At 49.3% G+C, this 27,570-nt stretch overlaps 1 protein-coding gene across 1 annotated transcript; it reads left to right on the plus strand.

Annotated features, from left to right (window-relative positions):
- Nucleotides 1-619: 619 nt before the first annotated feature.
- AKAP1 (A-kinase anchoring protein 1) lies at nt 620-14,870 on the plus strand. Its single transcript, XM_009483398.2, has 10 exons — nt 620-2,282; nt 4,307-4,440; nt 5,868-5,994; nt 6,565-6,695; nt 10,615-10,792; nt 11,487-11,637; nt 12,290-12,357; nt 13,833-13,906; nt 14,609-14,674; nt 14,811-14,870. The coding sequence occupies exons 1-10, from the start codon at nt 620-622 to the stop codon at nt 14,868-14,870; spliced, it is 2,652 nt and encodes an 883-aa protein (XP_009481673.2).
- Nucleotides 14,871-27,570: the final 12,700 nt, after the last annotated feature.

Here is a 27,570-nt window from a genome sequence, read left to right on the forward strand (position 1 = left end):
TATTTTTGTTGCTCGTTGGCAAAAGTCTTGAGGCCTGTTTGGGGAAAGTCTGTGATGTGTGAGCAATGTTGTGGATGAGAACAGTTGTAAAGCCCTTCACCTTCAGTGAGTTACTATGTTTTAGAGAAGTGTGTGTCGCTGACCTGTGAAACTCTCGGGAGCGTGATGCTGCCTTCCAAGCGGAGAGCTGGGGACACCAGCAGCGTAGCGAGTCTGTGTCTTGGAATCCTTCTGGTACAGCTGTGTTGGGAGCCCAGCCTGATGCTGCAGAAACTTGCAGTGCTGGATGCTGTCCTTGTGTGTAGTACTGACCTGCAAAGGTGAGACAGGAGAAAGAAGGTGGAATTGTTTGAAGTGTAAAGGTGAGGTAAGGTGAAATGGATGGGTATAATGGTGAGAAATGTCCAGATATCCCTAGTCTTAGGTAAGGATCTTGTTCTGTGGTCTGCTGGTGGAGCGGAGATGTGAATTTAAAGAGCGGCTGGAAAACAAGCCTGTTCATGCTGATAGAAATACCTCAAGGCATTTATGAAACTTTAGCCTTCCTGTTACCTTCCCTGTGACTATTTTAACATGGTTTCTGTTTCTCCTTCCAGTATAATTCCTCAGGCTCTGTAAAATGGCTTTACGCTTCCGCAGTGTCATCCCATATGCCATACCTGGAGTGCTGGCGCTTCTTGGCTGCTGGTGGGTCTATTGCAATAGAAAAAAGCATGTAAGCTATCATGACGAACAAGCAATAGCCACTGAAGAAGAGCAGCAGGAAGAAGTGCCAGAGAATGATTCATCACCCAAAACAGAAGCATGTGTTCCTCGAAGATGGCCTCCCTCATCGGAAGAGGAATGCTCAGAGAATGAAACCTCGACCTCACTGCTGTCAGCAGGGTCGACGACGCCCTCTCTTCTGTGTCAAACTCATGAGAGGCTAGAACTCTCGCAGGACCTTTCAGAGCTGTCAGTAACGACAATTCAGCCCACCACCCTTGAGGACGACAGTGAAAAACTAGAAACAGTAGGATCTCATGATGAAAGCAGTGTCCCTGCTTGTGTTTCTCTCCCTCTGATCTCAAAGAGCACAGTGTGTCACAGCAGTGCTGCAGTGAGCCTTATGCAGGATCCAGGCTCTAGTGCAAGCCAAGGTCAGTGGCCATCAGCATCAGTGACACTGGCACAAAAGTCTTTGGGAATCACGGAGATCAGCGATGCAGAGCAGTCAGATGATTCTTCATTTAAGCCCCCTGAGGAAAGCCAGATGCCAGAAATTGTGCTATCGGATACTGGCACTATGACAGCCCTTTGCTTGGGATTGGAGAAGGAAGCCAATACCCCACAAGCCTTTCTCAATGAAGCTGAAGCTGTGTCAAGTCACAAGGATTCTGCAGTGACCGTCTTACCGGATAGTTTGGAGTCTGCCTGTTTGGAGCAGTCCAGGGAAGAAGAGGTGTCAGAGTCAATCGCCAGTACTCTACCTGTGTGTCAGGAGGAGGACATACAGCCAAGAGGAGATGAATTAGAAGGAGAGAAGATTGGAGGAGTGAGTTTGGACAAGGAAGAAGTTGAGAAAATTGAGCAAGTAGCAATACAGATAATTTCCAAGGTCATTTTGGCAGCAACTGAGGAAGTGCTGTCTGGTTCTGCAAGTGATGTGTCCACTCGGATCTGCCAGGCTGCTGCCAGCCGAGCTGGGACACCTCTGGAGATGGCAAGTGTTGTTTCCTCTGATCAGATGCTTGTGGAGGAAGCTACAGTAGCTGATGAGAACATTGCTGCGAAGAGTGATGCTGCGGTACTGACATCCCCACAGACAGAGGAACAGGATCGGAGTGTGACAGATTCCAGCTGTTTAACACATGAGTGTTTATCCGGCCCTGTTCGGGGAGACACAAAAGACTGTCAGATGAAGAACCACGTGTGCAGTGAGTCCCAAGGAGTTGATCGGACTCCTGTGGCAAACCATGGAGGGGCACTGGAAAAGTCACCTCTGGTTATGGGGGACTCTGGGTACAGCACATACACATCTGAAGGTGGGACAAGTGTGGAGGACTCATTGCAGAACACAATGCTGTCTGTTGGATCAGGCCAGCATTCGGACTCACTGAGCATATCTGCAACCCAAGACACACCTGCTGAGCAGACCTCAGTACCAAGTGAAAAATCTCCTGTTCTGAAGATATGTGGAGACAGCAAAATGCCATGCAGTAATGGGATACTGAAAGAGGATGGCCCAGACTTGTGTCATGGGTGTAGCAGGTCAACAGGGATGGATGGAGATCACTCAGGAGGTAAGGGGTTTGAAAATCCTTCTACAAAAACATGAACAAGCATTTTATGTGCTGTAACTCTTCTGCTTCAGAACATGTTCAGATAAATCCTCTCCATGTTTAACTTCCCCAGTAGATGAGTATTTAGCCCTCATGTGCAGGTGGGTATGCATTTGCTCTCGGAATTCCCATCTCTGTAGGATCCAGTGTTAGCTGGGTGATCTTCAGGCTATACTGCAAAGGGGTGAACAGGCTGATCCCCTTGCAGCACAAAGCTTATTGTCTAAAGCTCAGCATGTGCTTGAGTAGCCCAGTGAAAAGGACCATGTCTGGGGGTAGGCCAGGCTGCTGAACCCCTTGCTGGTTTGAGACCTGTTAATACAAATGGTTTCTGCTTCAGTTCAGGCAGCCTCTAGTAAGCGCTGGGTTCTTATCTGTGTTTATGGGCTGCTGCTGAAAGGAAGCTGTAAGGCAGGTTTCTGAAGTGCTGCTGGATGAACCAGGGAAGTGCTCTGATGAGTTGTGATAAAATCAGTTGGTTGCAGACCAATTACCCTGAGGCCTTTTTGCTTGGAAGAAGGGTAAGTGCATGCCAAGAAATCCCAACAGGGAGCAATGTTCAAGGAGTTCCTCCATCTGTCTTTGTGTTGGTTTTGCCTTCTAGATCCTGGATGGTGTGTGCCTGGCAGAACACAAAGCTGTCTGAGCAAATGTTAACCTGTGTGACCTTGGGGATGGATGTTAAAATCCTTTATAGGACCCTGTGGTGCCAGCAGCCCTTAATGACAGGATGTCTTTTGTAATCATTACAAAGTAGTTGGAACACTGCTTGTTGCAAGACATGGGGATTGAGTTTGCCAACAGTTAAGGATTAAACCCACAAAACATTTTCACTAGTAAGAGTAACCATAGGCAGAAAATGGCTTTGCCTGGTTGTGAATGCTGGTGTGACAGAAGGTACAAGAGTGCGTTGCGGAGCCTGGCGATGACAAGGGCTGAAAGCTCTGCACTGAGACAGCTGAAGGGTAGGGAGAGGGGATATAGCAGGTAAAGTTGATAATGTGGCTGTGTTGGATAAGAGGTCCTACAGCTGACCTTCACAACCAGGCTGTGAGACTTAAGTCCTCATCCTTGTCTAGGAAGTCTACAGCAAACAGCTGCACTGTTTGCCTTTCTAGGCATCTGTGCTGTGTTACTAGTTAAGATGCGGCAAATGTGAAGCAGCTGTTGGGTTTATTTTTCTCTTTGGTCTTGCACTGGATGGTCTGAATACTTGCAAGCAAGTGAGGGTCTTCATGCTGCTGCTTGTTAATCTGGAGGAAGGGTCAACCTTGTGTTCCACTGACTCTATCTGGGATCTGACCACGAGGAAGCTGTTTGAGTTTGTCCCCTTCACAAATAGAAGTGTTCCTGGTATCGATCGGCTGGTCGTTTGGCAACAAAAAATAGCTCAGCTCTGGCACTTGTTTCTTCAAGCGTATGACAAATTTGGGCAAGAGGCAATCCCCTACCACAGCTAGTAGTGGGCACACCTGGCACTCAGGTCAGCCCCTGCTGGGGCAGGAATATGTCAGCGCAAAGAGCGGATGAATAGGTTGTATATCCCTCCCTGCATGCTGAAACGCCCTATGAAGACCCTGTTTAAGCTATGGGGAAAATGCAAAATACCTTGCTGCAGCAGCAGCTCAGTGTTGGTGTTAGCATAGCTCTCATTCAGCCAGTAACTTTGACTTCTAGTGTCTTGTCTCTGCTGTGTAAGGTGTCACCGTGTTTGAAGGACTCCTGCTGAACTTGGGCCACCTCCTGTTGCATTCCCAGAGGTGCAGGTTTTAATCCAGGAATAAAAGGAAACATTCAGTAGGCTATGTGTGACAGGACTTTACCCTTTCTGAAACACTGGAGAACCTGATACAGAACATCCTAACTGAACGCATAGGAAGAGCTCAATGTAACCTCTCTATGAAATGATGTACTTGCATGGTCTTGTGTCTGGTAGCTGGATTGTGTGGGTTGTCTGAATGCTGACACATGTGCATGTCTTGTAGGTTTGGAAGTAAATTGCACGGATTTTGTGGACAGTGGCTGTGCCATGAGGAAGACAGTGACTCGCCAGAACTCTAAGCTAGAAGGAGAATCCACCAAGTCCAACTTCGTTATCTGGGAAATAGAGGTTCCAAAGGTAACCAGCCGCTGGCCTGCTCGTGCATCCTGCCCTGCCCTACATAGCCGTCTCCTGGTTCTTCCAGTCTGGTACTGGCTCAGTGCCCTCCCAGGGATCAACAAGGATTTAAGCATTTAGCTCCCATTAGGACTCGACGGGAGTGAAGAGCCAGTACACAACTGTAAACAAGAGGCATGTCAGGACTATGCTCAGGGTAACACTGGATGTTGGATTTGTTATTCCCCATTAGCTTCCACCCCCACCTGTTAGTCTGATGCTTTGAAAGCATTTAGAAGTCTTTGAAGGGTACACAGTTGTTAAGCACAGGTGATAATTTTTTTTTTCCTTTCTGCTATATAGGAGGGTTAAGTTTCAATTGCCTGTCCAAACCCTTTCTCACAAGCTGAATGCTTATCTGAGCTATTCTGTGGAGCTGCTGTGTCTCTGTCTTTATAGTGAGCTTTCGTTTGGGTTGAGAGAGAAATTGTGGGGTTTAGGACTGCGTTCATACCTTCTTCCCCGCTTTGTATATGCGCAATCACCTGTGGCTGTCCTGCACAGCATTGCTCTTGCAGTTCTGCTTCTCAGCAGACCTGAATACTGACAGCCAGTAATGTGAGACAGCAGCTCCCAGCAGGATAATCATGCTGCCTTGAGTGCTTGGATGCTGTGAGCCCAGTGAAGATGTGTAACATCCATTTTAATGGATCAGTAAAACACAGGCTAAGAAAGCAGTCCTACAGCAGAAAAATACACTTTGGTGGTTAGTGAAGACAGGCTGTCACTTTTCTTAGAGTAGCTAACTTTACATTGTATAGGATTATCCATACTGACTCGGGCCCGACACTTCTCTGGTATCTGGTCTCTGACAGTAAGTGGTGGCAGATGCCAGTGGAAGAGTAGAAGTGACAGGGCTTGCATGGACATCTCCATCACCCTGCGCAGCAGTCCAGGGACTCTGTAGTCTAACGGGCATGATAGCCTGGTTTACTCTCCTGTGAATTTGTCTACTCCCTTTCTAATCTAATTAGCTTATTTAAAAAATGCTAAAACTTAGTATTTCATATCTGAATGAAAAATGCATGCAGCATGCTTTTTAAAAAAAAAAAAAAAAATGGTGGGAGATTGGGAGAGGATGTGACTTTACTTGACTGTAGGAAGACAGCAGTCTTTACCAGGCCTGGCTTTGTCCCGTCACATCTTTGTGTCATTCCACAAGATAGGAAGATGGATCTAGCAAAATGAGCTGTGCTTACTGATCTGTATCTCCTTTGACTTATTACAGACCAGCTGAACTCTGCACTGGTCCAGCATTGCCTTATATTTACCCTGCCTGGCCATATGCTACAGGAACTAGGGATGTGGGTGAAAGAAGCCACAGAGAACAGTGTCGTTTCATCTATGTTTCTCTTCCTGACTGTTGCATTCTTGTCCCTTTCATAAAGGAATTAGTTGGACGCTTGATTGGCAAACAAGGAAGATATATGAACTTCCTGAGGCAAGCATCTGGTGCCAAAATTTATGTCTCAACACTACCTTATTTCCGTGACTCCCAAGTCTGTCACATTGAAGGTAAGTGGAATGTCTCTTTATTCATGGCCTAATAGGTAGCTTGGGGGCCTTAACTAGGTGGGCAAGGAATTTAAGCAGATTTAGTGGCTTCATGAGTCCAGTGCTTTACAAAACTTTTCTGCTCAGTGCTGTTACAGTAGAGGTATATGCCAAGTCACTTGCGCCTTGGCATGTGAACCCTCTATTCTGGAGGGGAGAATGCATTTTAACACCTCTGGCTGCTGTAGGTTAACCAACACCTTCTGCAGGATCACTTCAGGCTTGAAGGAGGAGCTATGGGATGTGTATCAGCAAATGCTTGACTGTGAAGGATGTTAGATAATTGTGACTGAACAGTATCTGCCAGTGAATTGGGTTCATACTGAAGGCTAAAGCTGTTGCAACTGGGGCCTGGTGGTCTGAGTTGCTCATGTTGGTCTGATATCAAGTTATATGGCCAATCTATTAAAACTTCAGTTGTCGCTGTAGTGCAGAAGGCTTCTGGTTAGCTATATAGCTTCACGTGGTTGGGGTGGGGGTGACCTCAGCATACCTGTGCTACAGACTTTCTACGGGATTTTTGTCTTCCAGGCTCCCCAGAGCAAGTAGAAAAAGTCCTGAGCCTGATTGGCAAGAAATTCAAAGAGCTGTGTCTCACCAACATCTATGCTCTACCTCCACCAACACCATTGACACTTCATTCCCTCCTCATGACTGCCTGGGTAAGTCCCAGCTTGCTGGCTATGCTGATGTCGGGGTGGAAGGCTGATGTTGGACACGCTCCAGCACCTCAATGTCCCTTTTGTAGCGAGGTGCCCAGAACTGGACACAGTATTCGAGGTGCAGCCTCACCAGTGCCGAGTACAGGGGGACGATCACTGCCCTGCTCCTGCTGGCCACGCTATTCCTGACACAAGCCAGGATGCTGTTGGTTGCCTTGGCCACCTGGGCACACTGCTGGCTCATGTTCAGCTGCTGTTGACCAACACCCCCAGGTCCTCTTCCACCGGGCAGCTTTCCAGCCGCTCTTCCCCAAGCCTGTAGAGTTGTTGTTGTGACCCAAGCAGAGGAGCTGGCGCTGAGCCTTGTTAAATCTCGTACAGTTGGCCTCGGCCCATCGATCTGGCCTGTCCAGGTCCCTCTGCAGAGCCTTTCCGCCCTCAAGCAGATCGACACTCCTGCCCAACTTGGTGTCATCTGCAAACTTACTGAGGGTGCACTCGATCCCCTCGTGCAGATCGTTGATAAAGATATTAACCAGAACTGGCCCCAGTACTGAGCCCTGGGGAACACCACTTGTGACCGGCTGCCAACCGGACTTAACTCCGTTCACCACAACTCTTTGGGCCCGGCCATCCAGCCAGTTTTTCACCCAGCGAAGCGTATGCCTGTCCAAGCCATGAGCAGCCAGTTTCTCCAGGAGAATGCTGTGGGAAACGGTGCCAAAGGCTTTACTAAAGTCCAGGTAGACAACATCCACAGCCATTCCCTTGTCCGCTAAGCGGGTGACCTTGTCGTAGAAGGTGGTCAGGTTAGTCAAGCAAGACCTGCCTTTCATAGACCCATGCTGACTGGGCCTGATCCCCTGGTTGTCCTGTATGTGCTGTGTGATGGCACTCAAGATGCTCCGTAACCTTCCCTGGCACCAGGGTCAGACTGACGGGCCTGTAGTTCCCTGGATCCTCCTTCTGGTCCTTCTTGTAGATGGGTGTCACATTTGCTAATCTCCAGTCAACTGGGACCTTCCTGGTTAGCCAGGACTGCTGATAAAGGATGGAAAGTGGCTTGGTGAGCCCTTCTGCCAGCTCCCTCAGCACCCTTGGGCAGATCCCATCTGGCCCCATGGACCTGTGTGTGTCTGAGTGGTGTAGCAGGTCACTAACCATTTCCCCTTGGATTATGGGGGCTTCATTCTACTCCCCATCCCTGTCTTCCAGCTCAAGGGGCTGGGTACCCTGAGAACAACTCATCTGACTATTAATAAAGACTGAAGCAAATGCGGCATTAAGTACCTCCAGCCTTTTCCTGATCCTTTGTCACTATATTTCCCCCTGCATCCAGTAAAGCATGGAGATTCTCCTTAGCCCTCCTTTTGTTGCTAATGTATTTATAGAAATATTTTGTATTGTCTTTTACAGCAGTACCCAGATTAAGTTCTAGTTGGGCTTTGGCCCTTCTAATTTTTGCCCTGCATAACCTCACAACAGACATCCTTGTAGTCCTCCTGAGTTGCCTGCCCCTTCTTCCAAAGGTCATAAACTCTCCTTTTTTTTTCCCTGAGTTCCAGCCAAAGCTCTCTGTTCAGCCAGGCCGGTTCTTATTCCCTGCCGGCTCATTTTTTGGCACATGGGGACGGCCTGCTTCTGCACCTTTAAGATTTCCTTCCTGATGAATGTCCAGCCTTCCTGGACTCCTTTGCCCTTTAGGACTGCATCCCAAGGGACTCCAGGCCCCTAAACAGGCCAAAGCCTGCCCTCCAGAAGCCCAAGGTAGCAGTTCTGCTGATCCCCCTCCCTACTACTCTGAGAATCAAAAACTCAATCATGTCATGATCCCTGTGCCCAAGCTGGCCTCCAGCCATCACATCACCCACAAGTCCTTCTCTGTTCACAAACAGCAGGTCCGGCGGGGCACTTTCTCTAGTTGGCTCCCTCACCAGCTGTGTCAGGAAGTTTTCTTCCCCATGCTCCAGGAACCTCCTAGACTGTTTCCTCTCTGCTATATTGTATTTCCAGCAGACATCTGGTAAGATGAGGTGCCCCATGAGAACAAGGGCTAGCAATTGTGAGACTTCTCCCAGCTGCTTATGGAGTATTTCATCTGCCTCTTCGTCCTGGTTGGGTGGTCTATAGCAGACTCCCACCGTGATTTCTGCCTTGTTGGCCTTCGCCCTGATTCTTACCCATGAACACTCGACCCTATCATCACCATCATCAAGCTCTAGACAATCAAAACACTCCCTAACCCCTTGCCTATCCCTTGTAAAGATTTTATAGCCATCCACTGCAGCACTCCAGTTGTGCGAGTCATCCCACCATGTTTCTGTGATGGCAACTATATCATAGTTTTCCAGCCGCACGATGGCTTCCAGCTCCTCCTGTTTGCTCCCTGTGCTGCGTGCATTGGTGTAGATGCACTTCAGTTGGGCTATTGATCCCGCCACCTTTTTGGGGGAAGAAGGCCTAATTCCTGTGTGACCATTCCCAGGCACTTCTGTCGCTTCTAACACATCCATAACCTTTGCGTCTTTGCTGCTGCATCCATCTCCACCCCCTACCTCCACTGAGACAACAGACCGAAGGACCTCGCCAGCACGCCCATCCCTCAAACATCGGCGTGCTGCCCCCAGGTTTATCTCTAGTGAGACTGGTTTTATCCCTTTCCCCCTTCAAATCTAGTTTAAAGCTCTTTCAGTGAGCCCTGCTAACTCCTGTGCAAAGATCCTTTTCCCCCTTTGAGACAGGTGTACCTGACCTGTGATCAAAAAAGCCTGTAAGTCTACCAGTGATGCCAGTCCTGGAGCCAGGTATTGATCAGCTGGCTCGTCCTGTGTCTTCCCTCATCATTCCCTGCAACTGGAAGGACAGGGGAGAACACTCCCTGTGCTCCTGATCCCTTAACCAGCTGCCCCAAGACCCTGAAGTCTCTCTTGAGACATCATCCTCGGACAACGTAGCAGAATGTTTCATCAGACTCCGGTTAATCTCATGGAGTTGCACATCTGGCCTGGTAGGTTTTTACCTACAGACTAGGTGTTTGCCTAAGGAAATAACACTTCAGTCTGGAGCTGAGTTGATTGATTGCCCCCTCTGCTTACGGGCCGCTTGCTGTGAGGTTCGAAATGCCACACTGATCTGTTGCCATTACTGGTATTGTCTCTAAACCCCGAAGCTGGTGTTCTCAGAATGTTTTACTTCCTTACGGTATTTAATTACACTTAAAGGAAGTTTTCATGTCAGTGTTTCCCAGAAGAGTTTTCATGCTGCTTTTGCGATATGGGTACTTAAAAACACCTCTTTGCTTACTTTGGGCATCTAGAATCTATAAAGTAACTGCACACATAACCGTGGACGTGAAGACAGGCTTTGTTCTGGAGAAGTGAATTTATGCTGGGAAATTAAAGGCATTCTAGATGTATTCCGAGTACAGTAATGCTCGGAAGCTGTCCAACACAATGGCTCCCTGGCAGCCAGGGCAAATTACTTTGAAAATGAGACCTCTGTGACAAATCTTGGACAATCCCTGTGAAGATTACCTTGATGTTTAAAAACCCCGTGGGCAGGGAATCCTTGCAAGTTGCACTGTGCTGCTGGTGCAGCATGTCATGGCCTGCATCACTTCTGACTCTGCTCACTGATCTCTTGGGTAAGTCAGTCTTACGGTGGCTCTGTGCCGATAGTCTTTTTGTGTATAAGATGGGCTCCACCCCAAGCCTGGTTTCCTTTAGAACAGCATGGAGTAACAGTGAGTAGCCTTCTGCTCCTGATCCAAAGTGGCCTTTGGAAGTGAAATACCAGAGTGCCAGGGCTTTTCCACCCATGGCTGTAAGCCTCAGGAGTTGCTGGTGGAACGTGGAGCTGCTGTGAATGAAGCTTGTCTTGCAACGAACACTAATGAGAATTTCTTTCCTCCACGTGACAGCTCTTCCTCCCAGATGGAGTCACTGTTGAGGTGGTCGTGGCAAACCAAGTCGATGCAGGGCACATGTTTCTACAGCAGCATACACATCCCACTTTCCATGTCCTGCGTAGCCTGGACCAGCAGATGTATGCCTGCTATTCTCAACCTGAAATTCCAACCCTGCCAACTCCAGTAGAAGGCAAGTAACTCGGTTGCTCACAAATTGTTCAACTGAGAAACTTCTAGGGTCATGCAAAAGCCTGGCGCTCCTGAGTTAGGCTTGGGAAGTTTCCCAGTGGATGAGGACATGATAGTTCACTTGTCATTTCACCTTTTTTTTTTAAAGCTGCTGCCAGAGTACAGATGTTGCTCTACCCTTCCTTACCCCGCTCATCCCTGGAGTACCTCCCCAGCCACTTAGTTGCATGTTGAAATTCAGGATGAGATAAAGTCTGTCTCAGGTTATTTCTAATCAACTTGGCATCTGGTGTATTTTTGCTGACAAAGTGTGGAACTACTCCCAAATCTTTATAGCGCCACTGTCTGCCATGGTGTAAAGTGGAGGGTGCATCACGTGGAAGGGTTTATTAGCACTTACTTTCCTTTTTGGGGAACAGACCTCACTGTTAGTGACCAAAGGCTGGGAGGGAACTGCATATCTGGGTAGAACAGCACGGTAGTGGCAGACAGACTCGAGAGTAAAACCCACCTCTCCTGTGTCCCAGATGCAGTCCTTGTCCGATGCTGGTATGGCTGGTGGTGAAAGAAGATGGAAGCAGCATAAGAAATGCTGTTGATTCTCAGTAGATAACTGTGCAGCACTATTACTGCCTGAAGTGCTGATTTCTGGAAATCCACTGAGCCTTTCTCCTCTGTACTCTTATGTTTTGCAGTTGGTATTATATGCGCAGCTCCAGGCCTGGATGGGGCATGGTTACGGGCTCAAGTTATTAGCTACTTCGAAGAGACCAGTGAAGTAGAGCTCAGATACGTGGACTACGGAGGATATGACAAAGTGAAGATCGACACACTCAGACAAATCAGGTCTCTGGCTCCTCTTCCATGGCCTGAGGCCATATCTGGCTTGAATCTTCCACCAGAGGCATCCATATCGTTTGAATTGCTTATAGGTTTTTCCACAGCTGAAGTGGGAAATGGTAGAAAGGTTTGTCTCGGCAGTGGGTGTGGATTTCTTGGGAGCACAGCAAGCTCTTGCAAGGCTTTTTTGAAGGGGAGGGGAGAGGAAATTGCAGCTCCTGCCAGTTCAGCGTGGAAGCTGAGCAAAAAGATGCCTTCAGGAGGCCCCAAAGTGTAGTTAATTGATGAGCTACGAATAAGATTCACATTCTCTTATGTCCCAGCCCCGTTGGCTGGGAGAGCTGTATTGGATGAGGGTGGTCTTACACAAGCCCATTAAATACTTGATTTGTGTGCCAGAGGTGGGAGAAAAGCAGTACAGCCTCTGTTATGGAGGAGATTTCTTTGCTTGGAGCCCGATCCAGCTTGGCATGCTAATCAGACAATTTATTGCCACTGCTTAGATTGCTGGGAGAATAGTCTGGGTTTTTTTTTTTTGACTGTCATCAATCTTAAACTGAATTCCTCTTAGAGCAATTGATTAATCAATGTCACCTTAAAGAATACAAGAGTAACTTAAAGCCATGTTCTTATTCTGATGGATTCTTTTTTCTTTAAGGTCTGATTTTTTATCACTACCTTTCCAAGGAGTAGAAGTTTTACTAGACAACGTGGTGCCACTTCCAGGTAATGGAGCTCTTGAGACGTACTGTTGGTGCTCCTCCTGCAGGTTTAAATGGATGTCAACTGTGTACAAGCGATGATTCTGTCTAAACTTTCTCCCTCCTATTGCAAGCACAGCCTCTGATGTGACTAGAGCAAGGATTGGAAAAATTGTATTTTATTCTTCTAAATGTGCTAGCATAGTATATAACCTGTCAGACTCCAGGGGAAAGATGATAAATGTCCAGGCTTTTTCTTGCGTGGAGGAGAGAATGAATTACGTTCCTGAACAGCAAGTTGGCAGGACTGGCAGGGTATAGGTGAAGTAGCTGTAACTCCTCTGCTGCCTTCTGTCATAGAGTAGCTGTAAATGCAAACTTAATTTTTAATCTGCTAGACAAATATCTGACATCTTCCTACTAAAATGAGTGATGTGTATAGTTCTGTGTTCAAAAGACTACCCTCCAAGCACTGGAAGAATGTCAGTCACTGCCTAGAAATGCTTTCTGTTTTGCTTTTTAATTTTTTTTTTCTTTTCTAGCGGTGTTAGAGATGCGTGCTGGGTTGGTATCTAAAAAGCCGCCCTTCCGGGTGCGGAAGGGGTGGCTGTAGGAGCTAGGGCTCAGGCCAGGCTTCGCCGCTGGGGTTTGTGGCTGGCAGCACGCCAGGGGCTGCAGACCCTGCCGAGACTGTAGCTGGACAGCAAGGTTTAAGCTGCTCCTAGCCCAAGTCAGTGCTTTGCATGTTCCCTGAGGTAATCGACCCCTTTCAGTATTTGGGGGGCTGTAGGGAGTTCACTTGCTGCTGGAGGTGGTCTCAGGGTGGGGAGCACAAAGGAGAAACTCTGTTTTGCAGCAGTTTGGAAGGAAATGAGCAACTTTCCTCCAAAATGAAAACACTTATGTCCGGTCTGCAGCGTAGACGGTAACTGTATTTTCTGGGATGCAAGGGTTTCCTGGTGCATTACAGGTGTGGAGTCGGCAACAGTACCCGCGTCAGCTGTGCAGGCTGAGAGGTCCGAGCTGCCGGCGCTCGCGAAGAGCGCGTTGGGCACTGTTCGGGCGCCAGCCAGCCCGCGGTACAAACGCTTTTCAGTTCCCGTTTACAGCATGGCACTCTGTGCGGGGTCAGTAAAGTCCTGAGGCCCCTGAGCTTAGTTTATTAAGGATCAAAATACTAATGGCAGCTCAAAGGTACTGCAGAAGTATACTTTTCTGTCTTTAAAGCCTCCTAATTCATCAGCCACTTATGTGAACATTAACTTAGCTTGTGGCTTTAGAAAGCACTTCATCCTTCCCTTCAGCAGCACAGCAGGCACAATGCTTGTGTGATCTCCAGCTTAATAGACTGGTTTCAGCAAATGCCTACAGCAACAGTAGGTGAGGATTCTCTGGCCTAACTTATGTAGGAGGCCAGACAAGATTAGCTTAATAGTCCCTTCTGGCCTTTAAAGCCTGTGAATATCTCATTTGCTTTCTCCTGCTCTTTTCTTTCCAAAGATGAGGAGCACTTTTCATCCGAAGCTGACGCCGCTGTTAGCGAGATGACCAGAGGCGCAGTCCTAGTGGCGCAGGTACGCGAGAGCTGTCTGGAAAAGTCCTGTCGCCGATTCGACCGCTGCTGTTACCCTCTCTGCCCCCTCGCATACTGCGCGTGTTAAATCTTAACCGAAGCCAGAGCCTGTGAGCCGGGCTGCTGGGCAGGGTTCTTGAGAAACCTTGGCGCTGAGAACTTCCTTGTGTAGCATCAGCGCCGCTCAGGACTGCGAGGCTGGGAAGGCACGAGTGTTCCCTCTCGTTACCGATGTGGGCAGGGAGGAAGGGCACCCGAATGGGCTTACAGAGCACAGGGTGGCCCGCGGTCCAGCGGATCGAGCATTCGCCTGGGTCTGCGCTGCTTTGCCAGTCTCGGCTGTCTTTGCAACGCTGACATCTGGGATCTGGCCCCTGGCTGGCCACGGGGAGACGTAGGGCTTCTGGCAGTGTCCAGCGAGGTGTCGAGCGGGAAGCTGGTAGCATTTGTGACGCTCAATCTCATAGCTTCCTTCAGTTTAATGCAGTGCCCAAATGCATCACTAATTCTAGCAAGGGCATGGATTTGAGCGGCAAGAGCGAACTTGCCAGCAGGGTGTCCCAGCTGCCCAGTGGCAGGAGCCATGTTTCCTCTGCCCTACGCATAAGTTTGGGAATCTGGCACGCAGTGAATGACGCTAGCCTTGCATCCTCCATGGCTCAGACCAGAATTGCTGCACGCTAATGTTTTTCTGTGTTTCCAGGTCACAAATTATGATAATGCAACAGGTCTGCCACTGATACAGCTGTGGAACTTGATGGGAGATGAGGTGTGTATGTTGATATACCTATTTTTTTCAATGCTGTTAGAGTTTATGATTATGCAGACTTCTTATTGTTGATTAGGAACTTGCTAGTGATTTGTTCACCTTTCTACTTTTTTTTTTTTCCCCCGCCTCCCTTTAGGTGGTGTCTATAAACAGAACTCTGGTGGAAAAAGGATTTGCTCAGTGGGTTGACTACTAGCAATGTCCTAGATGCCTCAACAACTCTTTCTGAAGAGAAAAACAAAAGAAGAAATATTGGTTTGCATTGTTACAATTTGGTTTGGCAACTTTTCCTAAGAAGACATGTTTAAGCCAGCGTGTGGAGTCTTGTGGTCCATTGAAACTCATTTTGCTCAACTGTTACCATTTCACTAGAAACACATACCTCATCTCGGTGAAAGGCGGGGTGTTAAAAGCCATAATGACAGATACTGTAGCTTTAAAGCAAAAAATCCTCCCTGGCCTCTACTCAAAAGTTGAATGGAAAAAAAACACTTAAAACCTTGGGGCTTGCTTGAAGCCAGCAAATGCCCCTGAAACGTTAACTGTGGTTGCATTTTTGTTCAGGATGTGTAATGCCCCGTGAACTTAGTGTCTGCTTTTCCTAAAAGATGCATCGGTCGTCCTTTTTTAACAGGCTCTGCCTATGAAATTAATGAATGTTATTAAGGAATTTAATGTTCGGTTATGGATTTTTCTATACTGTGCCACTAACCTGCACAAACAACATTCATCTTGTGTCTTCCTTATGCCAGGAGGTAGATGAATTGCATTCGTTGCACTTACTGTGGCACATGTCTCACTGTAGTCATGGTTTTTAGGCTTGATATGCTTAAGGAAGAAAGCTGCTCTGTGCAGATGCTTGAAGTGCAGGATATGATACCACTACAATTTTTGCTTTGAAATGTCATGTATTTAAAGAAAAGAACTGATTGCCAAGCCCAATTGTAGTTTATATTTTTCTAGCCGTGCAAGTCTGTAAATATATATAAAAAATTGTAATATTTTGTACAAGAAAAACACTGGAAACAAAGGGAACTTTACAGAAACTTTTTCACACCAAAATGTCCTGTGTAGGTAGAACTGGTTTGGAGTGCGTTAGGGTAGCCAACATATTTGGAGCATCTGAATGTTGGGAGTGTTTCAGCTCTGCTGTATACAGAATTAGTATTCCCTTAGATTGCTGTCTGGTTTGAATTGTGATCACTGCATTTTTTGCTATGTTGCTGTACAGATCTGTTTAAAAAAAAAAAAAGTAACAACTTGGCATTAATATTGCAGTGGTGTTCTCTCTCAATTTTTTTTTTGCTCCTTTTTAGATTTCTATCTACATGTTTAAAATTTTGCTCAAGTAATTTAAGCTGACTTAATACTCTTAAACACATGCCCTCTAATGTATATCATTTTAGATATGTATTGAGCTGGGATTTATTGCTGGCACAGAAGATACTTGCCAGGAAAATGTTGATGTAGTCAGTCTTCAGAAGTTTTTTCAGGTGGATTCAAGGATGTCCTTACATCCTATGAGCTAACATCAGTGCATCACATATTTGAATAGTTGCCTACAAAAGCATTTGGTCCAATCTCTTCTGATATGGTATGGTTATATATATTTTTTTTGAGTTCTCTCCTATCTGGCACTTATGATTTAATGTTCATGTTTGCAGCAACATCCAATGAAAACTAAATTTGGTAACTCAGCTAAATCTATAAAACATATCTCCTCTTGGAATGTTTCTTTCCATTTCAATTAAAGCTCGAATTTTAAGCCGTCTTAATCAAACTGTGATGACTAAGAGCCTTCATTTCCTGACCTCTTGCGATGCAGGGCTGGGAAGGGGGCTCAACGGGTAAGCAGGTGAGGCGAGATCCTCATGGCTTTTCAACTGATGCAGAAAGGCCAAGCTTCAAATCTCTTAGGGTTCCTTTTGCTTCCAGCTGAAAACTGGGTTTATTTTTATGATGAATTTCTTATTAGAAAGCCGTAGTCTGAGCACTGGTACTCAAGGCTGTTGAAACTGTTCTGTATTTGTGGAATTAATTTACTCTGGACTCAGGACATCCCTTTTGTCACACTTGCGTGTTGAAAAGTGAAACTCGGGAGTCTGTTTCTATTGCGCAGGCTATAAAATCCCCTCTTTAAAATGTTGACAGGTTTCTTGTTCAAGCCAAGCAGTGCAATGATGCGAATTGGTGTCCCAGTGAGCAGTCTGTCCTTGCCCTCTGGTACTGGAGCACCTTGCAACTGGGAAAGTCTATTCTTGCAGTAGGACGTATTCACGCTCTCCGCACAGAAAAGAAGCGAAGGCGTGGGCTGGACTGCCTAAGCGAGGGCTGCACAGAGCAAAGTGCGTTTAAGGTACTGCCTTTGTGGTCTGTAGATGTGTGCACATGCACACACAGTTGTTCAGGGTTCCAGATGTCGGTCTTCCTGATCTCGAGGATTAAAACCAATCCGTTGGGCTCATTGCAGAGTATAGACGCAACCTGTAGATGCTCTGGATTAGGACTTGGTGCTGCTTAGGCAAGTGATAGGTGAAGAATAAAATGGGATTCTTGGTGGGGGAGTAGTGGGGTGGGAAGTTAGCGAAGTTCAACAATGTCCTCGCTTCTCGCCCCAGGAAGAGGGTTTCGCTTCACAGGGTTTCTCAGTCCTTGCTAGCCTCCAGTATCTGCTGAGGGATGGCTTTTGCCATCAGGCATGATGTCCCAGGTAGAAATTTGACAGCTGGTTTCTTGCGCTGTGGGTGGTTAGCATGTTATTGATATCCTGAGGGCGGCGCGTGGTGTGCTGAGCTGTGCAGGCACAGCAGCTCTCTGCCGCTGTTGCAGGCAGTCTGTGAATTTGCTGTTTCAAATCTCCTGCCAGTTGTCTCTCCCGGGACAGAGTTTCCGGCTAAGGGGAGGAAAACACTGCCGTGTAGCTGTGAAGGAGGTTGTCTGTCCTTCAGCTGTGTAACTTGAGCGGTTCAGAAGCTCAACAATGCCTTACTGGGTTCCTTCCCTGCTAGGTGAGGTCTCCCCTAATTAAACCGGTTCTGTTGGGCAGGAGCCAACCTCTCGCGGAGGGTTTGCATTTCAACCTTGAGGCGGTGACCTTACAGCTCTTGCCTGCCAGCGTCTGGCGCGGTGGACGGGCTGGAGATGAAAAGTCAAGAGAAAATTAAGAACCCTGCACTCCGGTGTCAGTCTGATGCAGGTGCATGCAGTGCCCAGAGGAGTTCACTTGAGTTTCTTCTGAATTTGTCTCCAGGGCTTTTTCTTTGCTCAGGGAAGCTTTATCCCCTGGGGCTAGATTCACACCGGGGACAGAGAATGACAAACTGTCGGTGGCTGGGCGAGGAGGAGAGAATTGTTGCTGCTTTCTCTAGCTGCAGCCTTGCCAGAACATGGGAGTATAAAACAATAAAAGCGTGGGAGCGGCTGGGCTGGGGCTTTGTTTGCTGTGGTGAGCTGCTTCCAGAGAAGGTGCAGCTCTGCACGAGGCGGATAACGCAGCCCTCCCTCCTGGGAAGGTGGTAGTCCCTCACAAGCACGGGCCTGTGCAGGTACTATCTTAACCCGTCTCCACCTCACACCAGTGTTCTTCTGACTCGGGCTGTACTTTTTTGGTTTTTTTCCTCTGAAGCTGGTCCCAGTGCTGGAGTCTTGCTGAGCAGGTGAAACAGAGCTGCTGTCGTCTCTGTGGGATGTAGGAGCAGGGTGGCCGCAAGCCAGGAGGCTAGCTTACCAAATGTCAAAGTAGAAGAGGAAGAATACAATTCCGACTGACAGTCCTGAGGTGGTAGCACCGTCCCAAGGGGACGCAGACGCTGCGGTCCTAGGGTTTGGCAGCAAATGGGTCTCCCTCAGCTCCAGTCCCATACCCCAGAGAGCTTGCCAAGGTGCAGTCCAAAGTCATCAGGTTCAAACAAGTGCGTGTTCGTTTGGAAGCGGTGGGGTGTCTCTTTGGGAGCTCAGAGTAGCCCTGGACTCCTTAATCTGCGGCCGTGGGCATGAATGCGTTACTACTTCTTGTTCGTGACAAAGTTTAACTCTTCTCAATGCTGGGGTTTTCCCCTGCTGTGTGGGGTGCGTTGAAGTTGGGAATCCGCAGCAACTGCTGGCAGCTGGTGTGGGGAGCTCTCCCAGCGTCTGCTCTGTGTCCCTTGTTTTCCTCTGGCTTTGGATATGGAAAAACATCCTGTTCCCCATTTGTGCTGTAAGCTGTCTGTTTTTTTTTTTTTTTTTAAGCTGCAGTAAATAGAACATTGTAGGGTGAGATTAACCGAAATAAGGAGGCGCTGGCAAGTAACAAATTGGCATCCCTTCTTTCTTCAAAATAAGAAGTCTCAGCCTGTATAGATACAGTAATAGCTTCAGTAGTACCCCAGGGGCATGGGTTTTTTGGTTTTGTGGTGGGTTGGTTTTCTTTTTTTTTACTTTATGGATAAGGGTGAATGGCTTTGCTGAGGTGGGAGGAGGGGAATATGGACTGCTTGGAAAGGAGCAGGGGAAAAGGCACAGGTGAAAAAAGGAGCAAGGGAGGTTGAACCAAGTTAGTTTTACCTGCATCTTCCTTTCCAGAGGCAGTGGTGGTGCTTTGTGCCCCATCAGAACTCAGGAGCGCGGCTGGGGCGGGTTTTGAAGGGGTGGTGCTGCTCGCAATGCCATCCGCGTCCCCAGAGCGGCTGCACGTTCTTGGCTGCAAACCTGAGGCTGAGCATACGTGCATCTGAGCTAAGCTGTCCCACGGGGTTAGTTTGACTGAAGCCATTCAAAGGGGCTTTCCCCTTTGAAAAGTGGTAATTTTATTACGGGTAAAATGAATGAGGTCTCTGGAGATGCCTAATTTATAACTTCCGCCTGGAGAGCTTCCCGCCGGCTGCGAGGCACGCTCCGGTGTTCCCACCAAGCAGCCCCTGGAAGCACAGACCTCCCCGCTTTGGGCTCTTTCTGAGGACGAGGGTCCGAAGCTTCTGATGAGGCTTCCTCACCTCGGAGCCTCTGCGCTCCGGCCCTGGGCAGCTGAGCGGGAGCCTGTTCCTGGGGCAGACCCTCCTGAGCACCAGGGCCGGTCCTTAGGCAAAGCCCTGAGACGATTTTCCTTTGGCACATCGACTCAAAGGCTCCTTAGTGAGGGAGGAGGGGAGGAGCAAAGTGAGCGTTTTTGGAGCAGACGGAGAATAATGGTGCCCCTGTCTGACACTGGCACTTGAACCACTGACACAAGGAGCAGTTCAGCTCCTTGCCTCCCGCAGCCATGTATGCAGCCTGCTCGCGGCACGGCAGAGAACCTGGCTCTGCGGTTCCGTGGTGGAAACTTCATCTGCAGTGGGTTTTTCCTAAAAAGAAAGAAAGAAAAAAAAAAATGAGATGCAAACTTTATTTTTACTTTCATTCTACTGCGTCACAAATCTATCGGGTCCTGTCTTGGTGCTGTCCCTAGGAAGCCTGTGTGTTGGAGGCTGTTGAGCTAGAATTAAAGAACATGTGTCTTGCATTTAGTTTATTGCTTCAGGGGCTGTGTTTTGGCTTCAGTCACCTCTGCTTCCTCTCCCCTTCCTTCCCCACCCCCTTCAAAAGAAAAAACAGCAACACTGCAAAGCAAGAGGAAAAAATTCTGGCTGCACTGAGCAACAGGGAGCCCTTGGCACTGGGGGGAGAGCCTCAGGGCTCGGGCTTTTTGCCAGGAGAAATGCGAACGGTTCTTGTAAGACAGAAGAGATGGGGTTCTGCCGTGTGAGACCGGTCATCGCAGCCCATCGGAGCGAAGGTCCGCCTGGCCCGTGCCCGCTCTGGCAGTCCAGGTAATTTGGGCAAAAGGTACAAAAGATGGATCCCCTACAGAGCAGTTTTGCCCCGACACACTCCCAGTTTGCAGCTACGAGCCATGCAGGGACTTCTGAGCCAAATGCTGCACGCAGCGTTGCGCTTAATAGACACGTATAAACTACCTCTGGTGAATTTGTGTAACAGCATTTTGAGTCCATTTGTCCTTCTGACCTTCATGGCATCCTGTGGCAATATGTCCCACAACTTAATTACGTGTGAGTGAAAAAAGTGCTTCCTGTTTGTTTTCTAAATTGCCTGAAAGCATCCCTGGCTAATCCATCATCCTGGTACCGCGGAAAGGTGAGTAATGGCCCCTGCTTTGGCTTGTCTGTACTGCCTGCGCGTGTATAGACTTCTCTTGTCACCTCTCTCCGTTCCAGGCTGAAGTGCCCAAAGCCTATTTAGCTCCTTCGGTGGGAGCTGGTGGTACCGTACGTACATCCTCGTGGTACCGTACATCCTCCTGGCACCCAGCCCCAGACCTTCTCGAGCCCTATAATGCCTTTGCTGAGGTGAACGCTTGCCAGAAGCTTTCCTCCTTTTGTTGAATCAAGAACGTGGAAGAGCTGCGGCAGATTCCCAGGTGTGTGTTCTGGTGCCCAAAGATGGGGTCAGATATTTAGGACGGTATTTTCCATCCTCGCGGAGGGCAGGAGGAGATGACAGGAGTTGTGCTGTAGCCGTGACTGCGCTGACGTTTCAACCTTCCCCTGGGAGATGGGATCAAAGGGACTCACTGGTTTGTGCAGTTGATGTCCCAGCTTCAAAACTCTGTCTGTTGTGCGTGCAATGTTCTTTTTTTGTGCCTGAACTCCACAGTTCAGATTCAAGAACGCTGATGATTTGTTTCATGCTGTTTCAAGTGAGGTGCCCTCGTTTCTGGAAAACAGCACTTTCAAAGTAATTTGTGGATCTGGGTTTCTCTCCTGTGTGGTGTCTGGGTTTAGAGTGTCTGCATCTCTCTCCAAGTGCACCTAAAACACTTTTCTGGCCCTCTCAAGAAATGTTTTTTGTGGTCACAGATAGCAACATAAGCATCGCGTGATTATATCGCGTTCCCCTGCTAAGCTCTGCGTAGGGCTGCAGGAGCAGCTGACCCTGAGGTTTGCTACAGGCACCTAGGCGCTTGCTGGAAGCTGGTGCCCAGAGAAGATGACAAAATCCTATTAGGAAACGCATCGGATCTTTCCCCGGTTTCCCGCGTGCTCAGGCTGCCCTGGAGCAGGTCCCCACGCACGGGCAGAGGCACGTGGCCGAGGAGCCGGGCTGAGCTCAGGCCAGCTGGCTCCTGCGCCTGGGCTCTGCCCGCCTGCGCAGACCCCTCTGCAGCAGCCGCTTTGCTCTCTGCCCGCTGCCTTTCCTTCGCTCAGCGCTGCCGAACAGCCCTCGCTAGACAGCACGGGGTCTGACGGCGTCCCGAGCTCTGCTGGCTGCAGCCTCTGCGAGTGACCCCCACGCCGCTCCCCTTTTCCTGCCGTAAGGCAGCTTGTGGAGCGAGGCGATGGGTGGGCAGCAGGGACGTTACCGGTCGCAGGAGAGCAGAGAGGGTCCCTCAGCTGCCCCCCCATCGCCCGACGTGCCCGCTGGTGCTTCCTGCTGCCCCCAGCCCACGCTGCAGCCTCCCCTCCTTCCTCAGCTCCCCCGTCCCCGGTGCGGAGGGGACGCTCGGGAGGGACGTGGGGGAACCCAGCCCTTCCTCAAGAGACACGCGTTCTCCGCCAGAAGGATTGTTTTGTTGGAGCAGGACGGAAATGTTTGGCTGCCTCATCAAGTCCATAGCTCTAATTCTTAGAATCATAGCATCATCAAATCGTTTAGGTTGGAAAAGACCTTTAAGATCATCCAGTCCAACCATCAACCTAACATTACCAAGTCAGTTCTACTACATTTCTAGATGATAAAGTAGGATCGCGCTCCTGCCAGGGCAGGCAACGTGGCTGCGCTTCTGTGGCACAAATCAACGTGTCGCATGCAGGTACATAGCGGGGAACGGCAGCATGAAGTGCTGCAGGTGTCCAGTCCTGCACCCACATGCTTGCTGATGCCAGAAAAACAACAACAAATGGGTGAGAAAAGTCATAGTGGAGAAAAGTTGGTTTGGGGTTTGGTTTTTGTCTTGGTTTTGGGGTTTTTTTTGTACCTGCCTTGTCCCCTTTACACATCCCCCAGGTCCCCTTCCTTCCCCAGGAGACCACCAGCACTTGGTGCTGATGTCAAGCATGAAAATAGGGACCTCTCAGCTCCCGAGCAAAGCTGGGGCGAGCAGAGCGTGTCGCTCGGTGCCCGTCCTGGGAGGGGAGAGCAGCAGATGGCACTCGAGCATAAGCTGAGCGTCGCGCCGCCGACAGCCGACCAGCGAGTCTGAATTATTCTTGCCTGAATAGCGCGAAAGAAGTGTAGCTATTCAGGCTCTCAGTCCTTGAGGGAAGATGTGTAATTTTGAGCCATTAGGTGCGTCTATAGGCCCTCGATTTACATGCTTTGGATGTTCCTCCCTGCTCTCAGGTCCAGATTGTATCTCTGCTTGTGCAGATTTGTCCTTACACAGTGTCTGGACTTGAGATGATAAAGAAAAAGTGCTGTTTTTCACTTGCAGAGACTGACCCCTAATTTGCTTGGACTTTTTTTCTGTGATTGTGGCGTGCCTTTCTGCACAGAGCTACCCCAGCGCACGGAAGCAAGATTCCCCCCCTCCTCCCCCAAATCAGATAACTTTTTTTTCCCCTTAGCCAGAATGAAGCGAGCTCATTGTGCTCGCACTGAAAAATGAACTTGTAGATGTAGATACTGAAAAACACAGTTCAGTGTGCTTTTTACAAGGAGGCAACAGCTGGATAAGTACAAATGAGGCAGGAAAAAGTGGTCCTGTTGAGATGCCGCAAATATAGTGCGTGAAGGTGTGTTTATTTTCTTTAATTAACAATAAAGTCAAACCTTATTTTCATATTTCCAAGCCCATTTGTATTTTAGGGACTGATCACAACCTGAACATGTATCATTATTCTGACAGGCGCAAAACCAGCACTCCAGGAGCCTTTTTGTAGGTGAACGATGCCAGATATCACGACTGTATTCTTACTTTGTTTTTTCAAGACCCAACAAAAGTAAGTGACGCCTGTTCTCATCGCCGAGGCAGAAGGAAATAAGGACTCGCAGGAGCCAAGTTCTGCCTCTCCTGGTTTTTCTGAGGAGGCAGGACTCGGGCAGGACTGCTGCCTGCCACGGGCAATGCCGCCTGCGAGTCAAGCGGCGCGGTGCTGCGCCAGGTAAGCCGAGGGAAAGCCGTCCTTAGGGACCCGTCGCACAAACCAAGGCTCAGACGCAGCTGGTATAAAGTCGCGTGGAGCAAAAGAAGTCGGTGGCGCTGCGCTGCGCTGGCTTGTCCCGGCTGCTGCCTCAGCCGAGGATTTTAAATGCATGTTGCATGTTGACTGCAACTGTGGTCAGTTTTGTATTTGGAGGTCTATCTTGGCAGCTGGTAAAAACGGCGCGATCCCAGGGCCCTCTCCTTTTCCTTTTCTTCCTCCTACCGAAGGCGGCGAGCGCCGTGTGCGTCTGCCCGGACAGACCTTGCGGGCTTTGCGCTAACAGGCGCAGAGCGTGGCAAACTGGAGGAGAAGCTGGCTTGCCAAATAAGCAGCCTGGCCCCTGCGCGGATCGTGGGAACCGGTGGCGATGTTCGTGCAGACCCACATCTTTGAGAGCTCTTTCTACCTCCCGTAGTGCTCTACGCTGCTCCGGTCCCCGTGAGCTTCTAATTTTCCTCCCTTAGTTGCCTTTGCTTAATGTAAACCTGCATTCCCAGGGATGCTTTTGAAGCCTCCAGGATGGGGCTCATGGTTGAAGAGCTTTGTCCCCTGGGGACCTCGCAGGGGACGGTCCCCTCGGTGTCCCAGTGCCGTTGCTGCCGCTCGCAGGGCTGTCGCTACTCCCCAGGGCTGGCAGATTGCAACGCAGCTGAGCTTTCAAGCATGCAAGCCCCGACTCCGGGTTCAGACCATGCTTGTCATCCCCTTGGGGGGCTTGTCCGGCAGCTGAGGTGGGACGAGACCCCCCCGAGGTGTGCGGGGCGCCGGCAGCCACAGCCTGCTCCTGGCTCTGCTGCTCGCTCGGGTTTTGACCTTGAGCAGGACACCGGGGCAGGGTTTGCCCAGGAATGGTGAAGAAGCGCTCGCCCCGCTGTCATCTGAATATCCCAGCCTCAGGCTGTAGGTGTCTGGACGCCCCCCCTTGTTGAAAATGGGGAGAAAAACCTAATTCTGAGCCCCCAGCTCTATCGTGTGAGACACCCGTATAAGTACATGGATTTTCGTTAGCAGCTTGACCTCTTGGGCAGTGTTCTTGCTCTGCAGTGAAGAGGAGCCCTCTTTCTTCCACTTGTCTGACTCCTGTGTAATAGAAGGGCTAAATGCTTATTACTTTTTTGTAGCCTTTTCCAGTCGCCAATCAAACGTGTCTGGTTTGGGGTTTTGTTTTGTTTCTTTGTTGCTGTGACTATGCAGGATGCTCTATCTCGCTGTAATTACTGTTCCATCAGTGTCTTGGCACGAAAACATCTGCTGTCTCCCTGCTATCTCCACTTCTCCCATTTCTTTTGAGAATTTCGTGGATCGTGATGACCTTCTATTTTCCATAACATCTCATGCATCTCAGTGTACACAGCTGTTTCTCTTGCGTTCCCCTGTCTCTCCATCTACCTCTTTTTTTTTTTCCTATCAGCATCTCCAATGCATTCAGAATTTCAGCTCATCTGCTTATCAAATCAATATCTCACTTGCCATCTCCTCTGCGTCGCAACCACTGTAAACACAGCACCTTTGCACCTAACCGCCCGGGCTGTTTTCTCCTCTGAGCGCAATGCGTCTTCCAGCTTGTGTCTAGAGCCTTTGTTCTTATCATTTAGCATTTTTAAGTTAATTTTCTCAGCCTTTTTATTTTGATGGCAGCGTACTCTGGCTGTCTGGGTTTGTGGTCCATCCGTGCCGCTGCTCCCCTCGAGCGGGCGGGCAGCCTTGTGCCGCAGGATGGATGGTGCCTGGTGCCACTCAAGGTGAAGTCGCTGCTGGTGACAAACTACAGCAAAGTTAGAGCGTGGTGAGGAGCGGAGCTGTGCCGCGCGTGGGGCTGGAGAAATATGGGTTCGAGTACTGGGTTTGTGTGACCTTGCTTAAAGAGCACAGGGTCCATGGGTATGATGAACAGAGATACTTCAGTTTTTATTCCATTCTGGCACCTTTTATTACTAGGACTTTACCGGTGTGCCTATTCTCTTAAAAAATATTAATAAAAAAATCAGTCCTATATCTGCTGCAGATGGACTAATAAAACTCTTGAGTATGACAGGAGCTTAAATCTCTTTGCTTGGTTCCCCGTCTGTAAAACGTGCATCCCAGTTCTCTGCCTCCCGCTCCCGTGTCTCGCCTGTCTCCCTGCCGCGCTCCCGACGGCAGGACCCCCGTCCCGCCGCTGCTCCGTACAGCTCCCGGCACATTGGCCACCCCGCCTGGCCCACGGCACTAGATAATGCTGTAGCAAAACTAATCCTGAGAATATGAAAAGTGCATAGTGTCTGTTACTTTTTTTTAAATTTTATTCCCCCTCAACCCATGGTCTTCATACGTCTGAGCTAGGAACGCCCTGTTCTTGAAAGGCTTTGCAGAAGTTTGGCACCTGGAAGGTGTGACTGAGAAATGGCTCTTTACATGTTGACAGGGAAGAGCGGTGTTGGTAGAGAGCAGAAAGCAGGGTGGAGATTAATGAATCGCCCAATAACTTCTTGGATGGAAATAACACTGTGCATACATCATAGTTTTTTTGTATAGCTCTTTATGCAGAGATGGCTTGCATACTTTTTTTAATGCATGCTTTTTTTTAATGCAGATCTGCATTACATGTGCATACTTGTATATGAGTAGGGCTGTAAAATCGTAGAGTAAGGGATCTGTTCGTCTAAAGAGGTCTGTGGCTGTCAGAGTGCGTAACAACTACCTGATTCGCAGGAAAAACGCTCCTATGCAGGTGCAAAGCAACGTGTTTGGTGAGGATTCGGCACGCGGCGTCCTTGCCCAGGCAAAGCTGCTAGAGCGTTACTGACGGTCTTGGAAAGTCCTGGCAAAACCGACCGGCTGCTCGTGGGAGGGTGGGTGATGGGAACGGGTATACGGTTTGAGGGTGGGATTTGGGTGACCAGCCCAAATGCTGAGAGGGCAGCTTAGCCAACTGCCCGACCTCCTGCAGGATCTTTGCTCCTTTCTCTGCTGCGAGAGACTGGGTTAGGCACACTGCAGCAGGCATAGGCAGGACAAGTCCTACAAACCCCAAATTCAGCTGGGAGCCAGGTTACCTGTGCGCTACCCAATGCTTCCCCCACCTTCGGTTTTGCTCTTGAACCGGCCGAACGGCTGCCGTGCAAACGGATGCCTGCCCAGCAGGATGGCTGCGCTCGCACGGATGCAGCTGGAATGACCTGCGAGCGGACAGGTAATCCCTCCTTCACACGGAGGGATGCTGCGGAGCGCCTGGCACCTCCGGTCCTTCGGAGGCTCCCCGGGAGGGTAGCACCAGCCAGCGTGTAACGCAGGGCGCTGGTCGGCTTGCAGGCACGACCGGGCGTCTTCCACAAAGCAACTGCTGGAGCTGGGTTCTGCCCTCGCCTCCTCCGTGGCTGTGCCACCTGTTTCTTCAGCAAATCGCTTAACCGCTCCGTGCCTCTCTCAAACGGGCGCAATGGTAGCAGGCAGCTCTTGCTCGTGCTTTTGTCTCTGCAAAGGCAAAAAAAATGTTGCAGAAGAGCGCAGCGGCAGCCTAGCTCCAAAACGGGGGCTCAGGTGTTGGGCCACGCGCTGATCTGGCGTGGGCCAAACCAGAGCGAAACAAATGGAAATCGAATAGGGAATAAACGTTATAGGAAATAATCTCCATCACTTAATGTGCTCCAATGACTTTGAAATAATTGGCTATTTCCTGGGCATATCCAGACGAGCTAAACGGTGTTCTCCCTGTTCCCTTTTGTATCCTTGTGATCTTTCGGAGACCTGATTGCCCGCTTCTCCCTCCCCCTTTACCTCTTGGGTCCCCCCTCCCCC

The sequence above is a fragment of the Pelecanus crispus genome, chromosome 12 (genome assembly GCF_030463565.1).
Source record: "Pelecanus crispus isolate bPelCri1 chromosome 12, bPelCri1.pri, whole genome shotgun sequence".
Lineage (NCBI taxonomy): Eukaryota > Metazoa > Chordata > Aves > Pelecaniformes > Pelecanidae > Pelecanus > Pelecanus crispus.